At 42.3% G+C, this 11,065-nt stretch overlaps 1 protein-coding gene across 7 annotated transcripts in view; it reads left to right on the plus strand.

Moving 5' to 3' along the window:
* LOC123774179 (uncharacterized) overlaps nt 1-9,697 on the plus strand; it is a 29,886-nt gene extending 20,189 nt beyond the window's left edge. For 5 of the 7 annotated variants that reach the window (XM_069312707.1, XM_069312705.1, XM_069312708.1 and 2 more), the window contains 3 exons: nt 660-871; nt 3,180-3,407; nt 3,559-5,151. In XM_069312707.1, the coding sequence (XP_069168808.1) occupies nt 660-871; nt 3,180-3,407; nt 3,559-3,876 (758 nt within the window). In that variant the 3' untranslated portion in view covers nt 3,877-5,151. Of the gene's footprint in view, nt 1-659; nt 872-3,179; nt 3,408-3,558; nt 5,152-9,506 lie in introns of those variants that run through there. The other 2 variants (XM_069312711.1, XM_069312709.1) reach the window with 2 other exon arrangements.
* The last annotated feature ends 1,368 nt before the right edge of the window (nt 9,698-11,065 follow it).

Genomic DNA, 11,065 nt, shown 5'->3' on the forward strand with positions numbered 1-11,065 from the left:
ATAGGATGAAAGAAACTCTGCCCATTGTTTCTCGCCGGCGCCCGGGATCGAACCCAGTACCACAGGATCACAAGTCCAGTGTGCTGTCCGCTCGGCCGACCGGCTTAAGTGAGGTCACTATTGTTAGGAAGGTAGGAACATTTGAATAAGTACTGTAAAAGGGAACAGTAAAAATGCCAGGTGAAGCCTTTGTTGCATTATTCCCTCTTCCTTTTCACAGTACTTATTCAAATGCTCCAACCTTCATAACAAACGTGACCTGGCTTAAGCCTACCCCCCTTTTTTAATTTTCTTTTCAATTTTCTCTTGCCTGCTCCTCATCCCACTCTCCTTATTTCCCGTGCCTTCCTCTCTCCCATCCATAAGGGCTACTCATACCCGTACCACCTCTTGAGTGGCTTAATCTTCCATCAATCTCTCCCCCCCATCACATACGACTTGATAATGGCTCAGGACGAACCGAAACATCGTCGTTTCATGTTTTGTGTGGTTTGGTCAACATATCTTTTGCCACATTATTGACTAATCTGCATACTGTTTGTCTAAGTAAACCTTCAGTTAATTCATACAAATATATTCGTTATTTTGTCATTATTATCAATGTGCCATTTGGTGTTATTGTGAGTTAAATATTAACTGAAGCTTATGTGTTGCTTCAGTGGACATGTATTCTGGAGAAGAGAACCCCATATCTGTGAGCAGGAAGTACAGCACAGTGTACGCCTGTCAGTTCGACCTCACACTCTACCCCTTCGACAACCAGCACTGTGACATCCACCTTCAGATTGTGTCTGGCCAGGTGTCCTTCCTCGAAGTCCACTCTAACTCCACCGTTGTCTACTTGGGAAGCAATGTCCTCAATGAATACAAGGTCAGTATCTGAACTTCCTCCAAGAGGCCAATTTACATTTTCATATTTAATATTTTGAGTATATTTTCTGTGGAAATTTTAATTTTCAGACTCCTTAAAGTAAAGAACTTAACTATCAACATGATGGCAACTTGGCTGTTTACAATGACAGTAGTCATATCCAGTGGTCACTTGGGAACTGTTGTTTTCTTCGTGGGGTAGTGGACTGTTTATTCTTTAGGTTCCCTAGGTGGCTCAGTTTTAGTGATCCAACAAGAATAGTGGTGCTTTCATTTGCCTTTTGGATAACAAATTACCACCTTACCACTTGGTAAAAAATATGCATAATTCAGCTAGCATTGATAGTTACTAATTATTATAGCAAATCCTTTTAATCTGGTATCTTATGACATATGAATTATAGAAATGACAAGATTAAATAATTCTTTAATGCTGTGAATTTATCTATTGCTTATGTCTACTCTAATTGGTCTTTAAGCAATTGCAATATATCAAATATCTGTTTAAATGTTGCTTAACCTAGTTAGTATAGTTTTATTTTAGTGGTAGGTAATTTACTTACTGAGGTGAGCTCGTAAGTTAATGGTGTAACTGCACCTGCAATTAATAGCATTAGTGGTACAAAGATATTGGATCCAATTTCCCTGTTACTACACAACCAATCTGCCTTATTTGATTAAGATGCAGGTACGGAGCTCTAATTTGTACTAAGATTTAACACTCTTGTCGGGCCATAGCGTGTCGTGTTGTTTACTATCGATATTGAAGTGGTGTTTTTGACTGTGTGAGGGTGTGTGGGGTCGAAGCTGTTGCGTCATTGATCACACACTTTTCTCACTTTCTTTATAGCAAGACTTATATCACTTTAAATAGTTTGTCTTGATGTTTATACTCGTTTAGGGGTTGTTTTACACCACCAGCTAGGGGTCCATGGATGAAAAATGGATAAAACTAAGCTTGTATAACCGTGAAGTGTTCCCATGAGGTGGAATGGTAATGTGTGTGTGAGGAAGTGTGGCATTGCTGCTGTGGCGTCAGTGATCAAGCTCTCCTCTCACTGTTTTACAGCAACACACACACTTATATCACTTAAAATAGTGTCCCCTGTTTTTTATACACATTTATGTAGTAGTTTACACCACATTCACATCCACGGATGTAAAACGGCTGCAAATTAAGCAGCTTGTACATCGTAATGTTATTGTTGATTGAGGGGGCGACGACAATCGTGGGATCGGATGCGCCCCGGCGTACCGGTGAAGGATTAATCATGAAGCCCGGAAAAGTGAAACGCCAAGCCAAATCGCGAAACAAGTGGCGCCAGTCACTGGAACCTAATATGCCCTGCGGCAAAGAAACAGACAGGCAGATGATTGGGGGAGCCCCAGGACCCTAAGGGTGATAAGCACTGGCCCCGTCCCACACAGAAAACACTGGGTAGCAAAACCAAAAACTCGACCCCCAAGTAGAACGCAAAAGTCATCCAGTGTCCTCCGGCACAGCAGAAGCCAGCCGCCCACCATGGTTGAGGGCACACCAGGAGCCCACCAAGCCCCACCAACCCCCGGCACCTCTCGGCCAAGCCGGCGTCGGACAGTCACTTCGCCAGAACCAGCCAGAACATGTAAAAAAAAAAAAAACTATCAACAATCCGACCCAAGGCGATGTGTGTGCCAGGCGTCATACAACCGGAACGTTGATTAGGGATGCCAAACGGCAGTATCAAAGTCAAAACGCGAAAACAGAACGTGATCGGATGGCTCCAAGGTGGAGGTGGTGTCCAGACGTCTGCTCGTCATCAAGGTTGAACCAGGAGTCCCATCGTAGTGTCCTTGTGTGGTGGCGGAGTTATGTTTACTAAAGTGTCAGGGTCTGAACACACAGGCGATCCACCCCAAGGCGAGTATCGTTGTCCTGCCTGTTTTAAGGATCCATTTATATAACTTAACCAAACATATCTGGTTAAACAATTATTCATAGAGTATACACACTTATTTTGGAGTATTACCATTATATGCTTATTAGATGTAATTACACATCTTGGTATTAATCCATTATGAAGGCCTTCCTGGGATGGAATTCACAAAATGGTCGAAATATGCTGACTTGATGATACCCTCTGCCTTGAGAGAGCTTGGCTTGTTCTATAGTCATGCCTGGTCCATGTGCTTTCATAGACCATGTTACTCAGCATGTTATGCTATAGTTTTGATGGAAGTTTTCCACATTTTCAATGAGTAAATAGCGTGGATAATATAATATATTATAGCTGGTATATACATGTTTGAGTGGCTTGTGTGTGCCTCAGATCGGGGACGTGAAGGTGCTCCTGAGGAAGGACTACCTGGCAGGCGAGGCTCGGGTCCGGGTGCCCATGATGCGACAGTTTGGTAACTCCATCCTCAACATCTACATTCCTTCCCTCATCCTCATGATCATCAGCTACCTCACCTTCTACTTCAGAACCTCCCTCTTCGACGTGCGAGTCATGGTCACTCTCACGGCCCTTCTCGTCCTCGCTACACTCTTCGCTCAGGTCCGTTCATACCATTACTCGCACCCCAAACACATCGTGATGAAACGTTCACACGCTATGTTTCATATATGAATAAACGTGTCACTTGGACGACAAAGTTCACAATATAGTCAACATACATATATTAAGATGCATTTTCCTGACCCGACAGGCATCAAATTCGCTGCCCAACACCTCGTACTTCAAGATGGTGGACATTTGGCTGCTATTCTGCGTGGGCATCACCTTCCTGGTCATCATATTTCATATCTTGATCGATAATCGACTCTTTAAGGACCAGAAAATGACCCAAGTGAAACATTTTGGCATGCCAGCGTCGCACAAGAAGCAGGAGCTGATAGGACTCCGTGACCGCTGCCGCTGGGCGCCGGACTACACTGTGGAGCAGCTGGAGATGGTGGCCAAGGTCTTTGTTTTCCTCCTCATGGTTTGCTTCATGGTTGGTTACCTGCTGTATATAGCAACCTGAGAATCCCTCCTGACGCCATGATTGCTACCTGCTATATATAGCAACCTGAGGATCCCTCCTGACCTCATGATTGCTGCCTGCTATATATAGCAACCTGAGGATCCCTCCCGACCTCATGATTGCTGCCTGCTATATATAGCAACCTGAGGATATCCCCTGATGCCATAGTTGCTGCCTGCTATATATAGCAAGCTGAGGATCCCTCCCGACGTTTTGATTGACAATCTGCTGTACATAACCAGAGGATCCCTCTCGACCAGAAGATTGGCTACCTGCTATATATAGCAACCTGTGGATAACTCTTGACCCAGTGATTTGTTACCTGCTGTATAGGAACATGAAGATCCCTCTCAACCCCATGATTGGATACCTGCTGTATATAGTCACATCATAACCCTCTATAAATGGGCTTTTGTTTCCCCACCGCAGTCTCCCTCTTACATGGAATAATACTCCTGTAATAATATTACTCCCTTTGTACAAATTCTGTATTATGAAAATTCTCCAGTTTTATTCGTCATATGATTATCACTTCAGACTACAGGAATGTATCATCCTGTAATTACTTTCACAGTTGTTACCAGTTAGAATGAATTATCCCCAACCTTTCCCCTTTGGGGAAGGGGTGAGGTTACCTTGTTAGTTAGGAAGCTGCAGTATTCAGTCAGCTCGTCTCCCGACAAGCACCCAACACTAAGGTCTTATGAACTGCTTAGGCAGTTGGTAAGGTTTGTGGGTCTTGAAATATAACTTTGTATTGTTATTTGTAAAAGTCCGAGTCATTTATTTATATTTTATCTCATTATTTTTGTGAACAAGACAAGTTATATTGCAGGTGTTAATTTTTATATATTAGTAAGTAAAGTCAATTTTATTCAGGAAAGTACATACATAGTTGTTTTACAAACATAATGTTGGATTTATTGATAGAGCTAGCACATAGAATATCTAAAGCCACTAGTACGCATAGTGTATCGGACGCACACGGTCTTTTAGTCTAACGTGTATGAAAGTATCACATGTTTTATTTTGGGTTTTAGGTTTAGTCCTGTTTTCTCATAGCACATTAACATAAAAAAAGAAAAGCCGCATTTAAGTTTAGCAGTCCATGAGCTGGGTATCGCCACAGTACCTTAATGAACATAACATAAAATGGGGGCCTGTCCAGGATTGTATTGTTTGATGTGTCTGTGTTAACTCAATCTTTTGTATGAACTGATTCAACTTGTTTGACTCCTTAAGCTTGTCATTTTACAATAAAGTTATATTACCAAAGGTATGGCAATTTGTGATCACCAATTAAAAAAAATTATCTTGACTAACTGGTAGTTACATAATGTTTTTCTGTAGGTTCATCCTTATGTTTAATGAGTGCACTATTGTCTTGCCTTTCTCTGCAGATGGTGTGGGCTACTGTTGTTTTTCCTGACCGCACTTATGTGTCGCCTCCCTTCAGAGGCTAGCGTCTTCACAGCAGAGCTTTATGCTATTATCTATGCTCTCCGTCTCTTGCTTTCTCATTGTCATTCCTCCTTTGTGATTGTAGTTGACTCTCGTAGTGCCCTTATGGCTCTAGGGTCCTTTAATCCTGTCCATCCAGTTGTCATCGAGATTCAACATTGGCTGTTTCTTATTTCTAGTAAATTTAAATCGGTAGAGTTTTGCTGGGTTCCCAGCCATATTGGTGTTTCTTTCAATGAGCATGTGGATACTGCCACTAAGGAAGCTATCCGTTCTTGTCCCATCTCCCATGAAGGTATTCCTTATTCCGACTTGTATCCTGTTATTCATTCCTCCATCCTTACCCGTTGGCAGGGTTGTTGGTCTTCTGTAGTCAGTAACAGCTCTCAAACGTAGTGTCCCTGTGGCCTTCCTCCTACCACCGTAACCGGCGGTGGGAAACTGCTTTGGCAAGGCTGCGTATGGCACTTAACCCATGGTCACTTAATGGAGCGCCGCCCTGCTCCTTATTCTCCAAATTGCATTGTCCCTCTTACAGTTGTGCATATCCTTGTTGAATGTCCTGACTTCCAGGACGAGCATGTCTTGCTTTCCGACCGTCCCTCACGGTCACTTGTTCCTCGATAGAATTCTAGGTGAATCGGATACTTTTGATATCATTCGCCTTATGCGTTTTTGTTCACGTATTGGCATTCTTGGTGATATTTAGCGCCCTCTGAATATTTTGCACTTTGATGGTGCTACATAGCCTTCCCGGTTTGGTGCCTTCTTTTGATAATTACCTTATCTTGTCTTGCCTTTCTTTGCTGTCCCAAATGTTTTTGAAATATTTGAGGCAAATCAATATACATAAATGTATCTCGATTTGCCTCAAACACTTCAATGTTTTCACTTTGTAAACGAGGTTAGGAGGAAGTATTGGGTTACAAACACTGATCGCATTTGTGTTTGCTATATGTTTGGAACAAGTATGCAAAATTCCATCATTTGACATTTTCCGAACCCCTAATTCTTTCACTCAAAATCATGATTAGCTGTATTAGGTAAGGAATTCGCCATTCCTCCTTAAGCGTAAGGTATTAGCAAGATTTGCAGTTTAATTACCTAATCATATAGAAAACCTTTTCCTTTAACTTCTCGAAAGCAGAGTACTTTTGTTCAAAAAACAGGTTAAGACATCCCTATATATTTAAAGCTGTTACTACCTCAAAACAAAATTCTTAGTTGTTTCACTCTTCAAAACTAATTTTGTAAAGATTAGTTTTCTTTTCTAATTTATATATTAATATATAGTCGGGTTCATTGTAGATGCACAATTGAGAATTCCGGGTTTTAATCCTGGGCGGGACAGAAATGGTTGGGCATATTTTCTTTTACCTAATAAACCTGTTCACCTAGCAGTAAGTAGGTAGGTACTCGGGAGTTAGCTTGTTGTGGGGTTGCATCCTGGGCGGGGTCAAATGAACAAATCCACAAGGGCCGTGACGAGGATTCGAACCTGCGTCCGAATTACTGCGACAGGGTCAGTAATTCGACCTTGGGTGAGGGACCTCGATATAAGTCTAACATGGATGAATGCACTCTGGCTTCCTGTTCCATGACATAATGTATTATTAATTAATATAATTATTGTCTGTGCAGTACTCTTTTGTTTTGCCTTCTTTCATAATTGCTTACTTTTATAAGAAAATTTGAGAAAAAACGAGAACAAATGTAGTATTTAAAATGTTTTTAAAAGAAAATGTGTGATATTTTACGCTCTTTAAGATGTCAGTAGGGAAGCCGAGTCCCTCAAGATACCTATCAGGACCCAACCCGTCCTCTTAAAAATAACGTCACTTTTGGCTGGTATGCGCGCTATGGCTAAATTTTTACGTAATTTGAAATGAAATCGACTCACAAAAGTGACGTTCTGTTCCGTTTTCTGTTTGAGTCGTCCGGCGTACGCGCAGAGGCTAAAAGAGGACACTTTAAATTATCGTTTTTCATAACGTTTTGAAACTTTATGAGAATTTCCTGCCCACCTAACCTATCAGAGGACCCTTAACTTACTGTTGTTGAAAAAAAAAATCCCAAATTTATTTTCATATTTTTTTCATTTTCATATTACGTCCAAATTCGGGACCAGTTCTGTTGAATGTGCAATGTCCATAGCTACCATACCGTTGCACACGTCTTGACATAATCAAAGGAACCGTCGCTCAGGAGAGGCTAGATAAACATCCAAAAAGTTTTCTTCAGTACTTCATAGTTGGTTTCTATGTCGAGAGTACCGAGAGTCACGGCCACTCTTTTTTTATTTATATATATACAAGAAGGTACATTGGGTTTGTGAGAATACATTGGATAGTACAGTATTTACATTCTTGTAAAGCCACTAGTACGCGCAGCGTTTCGGGCAGGTCCTTAATCTAACAGATAATTTTAAGTAGGTAATTTCAATCAGAATTGATAAATGATAAAGATACATTACAAGAGAAAAATGAGATGAGAGATATAAGTAGGTGCATTAAAGCACATTGTTATATTAAAGCTCTGATTGATTACATTGACAGCTTGATTAGCAGCTCTTTCTGTAAAACGAGTTCGTAGAAGGATGGACCGTTGTTCTTTACGCCATTTTAGTTGGCTGGCAACAACCTCAATATATGTGAAAAAACACTAATATCCGTTTCCATCAATGGGCATAGTGGTTTCGAGTCCCAGTTCGAGTCCCACGTCTTTTGTTGTATTGCAATGATGGCGTTTTAAAACATTGATGCTAAATATTGAATTATTTTTATTATGATAATCTTTACTGAATTGATATGAGAAAGGGAGGGGGGGGTGGTGGAGGAGAGGGAGGGGTGTTTTTATTATGATAATCTTTACTGAATTGATATGAGAAAGGGAGGGGGGGGGGGTGGAGGAGAGGGAGGGGTGTTTTTATTATGATAATCTTTACTGAATTGATATGAGAAAGGGAGGGGGGGGGTGGTGGAGGAGAGGGAGGGGTGTTTTTATTATGATAATCTTTACTGAATTGATATGAGAAAGGGAGGGGGGGGGGTGGAGGAGAGGGAGGGGTGTTTTTATTATGATAATCTTTACTGAATTGATATGAGAAAGGGAGGGGGGGGTGGTGGAGGAGAGGGAGGGGTGTTTTTATTATGATAATCTTTACTGAATTGATATGAGAAAGGGAGGGGGGGGGGGTGGAGGAGAGGGAGGGGTGTTGGAGAATGTATGATAATGAGAAAAATATGATAGAGACAATAGATGCATTTCTCGATCTCCTGCAACATATATACTTATCCTACAATAAAATCAGTCATGGTACATTTACTAAATGCATTTGTTTTGTTTGTGCAATGTATAAGATTTTAGGATGCAGGGGTAAGAGGAGTGTGCAAAACTGAAAATTATTGATATTAAAATGTTTGTGTATCGTTTACACAAACCTTGGACTTGGTAGTGTGTGTGTGTATCTTCTTGAGGTTATCTTGAGATGATTTCTGGGCTTTTTAGTGTCCCCGCGGCCCGGTCCTCGACCAGGCCTCCACCCCCAGGAAGCAGCCCGTGACAGCTGACTAACACCCAGGTACCTATTTTACTGCTAGGTAACAGGGGCATAGGGTGAAAGAAACTCAGCCCATTGCTTTTCGCCGGCGCCTGGGATCGAACCCAGAACCACAGGATCACAAGTCCAGCGTGCTGTCCGCTCGGGCGACCAGCTCCCTAGGCCGGAGATGAGTCATTGTATGTAAACAAAGACGACTCTTCTTTTTCTTGATAGTAGGTGGAGTCTGCATGAAGGGTTCGATCTCCCGACAACTGCACCAGTACAGACGTTGGCAGATGCGTGAATGTTGAGAATAAGAGAGTTTCAAAAGTGCTTGCTGCATTGAGCCATAGAGGAGCGACGATGAGTAGCAGGTTACTACTTTGATGATGACCAGACCACACACTAGAAGTTGAAGGGACGACGACGTTTCGGTCCGTCCTGGACCATTCTCAAGTCGATTGTCGACTTGAGAATGGTCCAGCACAATCGACTTGAGAATGGTCCAGGACGGACCGAAACGTCGTCGTCCCTTCAACTTCTAGTGTGTGGTCTGGTCAACATACTTCAGCCCCGTTATTGTGACTCCTCGCCTGCATAGGTTACTACTTTATTAAATACTCTGCAGGTACAGCCCAAGGAAAGAAAAATTAACAGAGCTGGTAACGCCTACCTGAACCTATCCAGATGTCCACTTGCTCTACCAAAGACAACAGGGATGCTACTAACAGGTCCAGGATGGTCCACATGTGCAAACCACTGACATGAGTCTGATGTTGGAAGACCAACATCAGACATGAGTCTGATGTTGGAAGACCAACATCAGACATGAGTCTGATGTTGGAAGACCAACATCAGACATGAGTCTGATGTTGGAAGACCAACATCAGACATGAGTCTGATGTTGGAAGACCAACATCAGACATGAGTCTGATGTTGGAAGACCAGCTCTCGCACAACCAAACAGGTGAGACCATTCTCAATCGACTTGTACAAGAATGTAACAACTCTTGTATTTATCTCAAAAAAAAAAAAATATCTCAAAAAAGAATGGTCCAGGATGGACCGAAACGTCGTCGTCCCTTCAATTTCTAGTGTGTGGTCTGGTCAACAGGTGAGACTAATTTAACCATAAATTAACCCAATCTTAGCTGTAATATTAACCCAATTTAGTAGTAGAACAGTATTTAGCTTTTATTATAATTATCAATTATTTGATTAATAGACCGCATAACTAAAGCTTTTACCCTTCCTACGGCTCTGAAACGCCTTTTCCTTGAACACTTTTCTTCTCACTCCCGCTCCATTTCTGTCTTCACCGATGGGTCTAAGTCTGCGGATGGTGTTGGCTACTCTCTTGTTTTTCCTGATCGCACTTATATGTGTCGCTTGCCTCCGGAGACTAGCATCTTCACAGCGGAGCTTTATGCTATTCTCTATGTTCTTCGTCTCCTGCTTTCTCGTTGTCAGTCTTCCTTTGTAGTTGTTGTTGACTCTCGTAGTGCCCTCATGGCTCTCGGGTCCTTTAATCCGGTTCATCCAGTGGTTGTCGAGATCCAGCATTGGCTGTTTCTCGTTCACAGTAAATTTAAGTCGGTTGAGTTTTGTTGTGTTCCCAGCCATATTGGTGTGTCTTTAAATGAGCGTACGGATGCTGTCGCTAGGGAAGCTGTCCGCTCTTGTCCCATCTCTCATAAAAGTATTCCTTATTCCGACTTTTACCCAGTTATTCATTCCTCCATCCTTGTCCGTTGGCAGGCTTGTTGGTCTTCTGTTCCTGATAACAAACTGCGTACTCTTAAGAGTAGTCTGTCCTCATGGCCGTCCTCCTACCACCGTAACCGGCGATGGGAAACGGCTCTGGCGAGGTTGCGTATTGGCCATACTCGCTTAACTCAGTCACTTAATGGAGTGCCACCCTACTCCTTATTGTCCAAATTGCATTGTCCCCCTTACAGTCGTGAATATCCTTGTTGAATGTCCTGACTTCCGGGACAAGTGTGTCTTGTTTTCCGACCGTTCCCTGCTGTCACCTGTCCCTCGATAGTATTCTTGGTGACTCGGATACTTTTGATATCATTCGCCTTATGCGTTTTTGTTCTCGTATTGGCATCCTCGGTGATATTTAGTGCCCTCTGATTATCCCTCACATTTGATGGTGCTACATAGCCTTCCCGGCTTGGTGCC

The sequence above is a fragment of the Procambarus clarkii genome, chromosome 73 (genome assembly GCF_040958095.1).
Source record: "Procambarus clarkii isolate CNS0578487 chromosome 73, FALCON_Pclarkii_2.0, whole genome shotgun sequence".
Taxonomy (NCBI): Eukaryota; Metazoa; Arthropoda; class Malacostraca; order Decapoda; family Cambaridae; genus Procambarus; species Procambarus clarkii.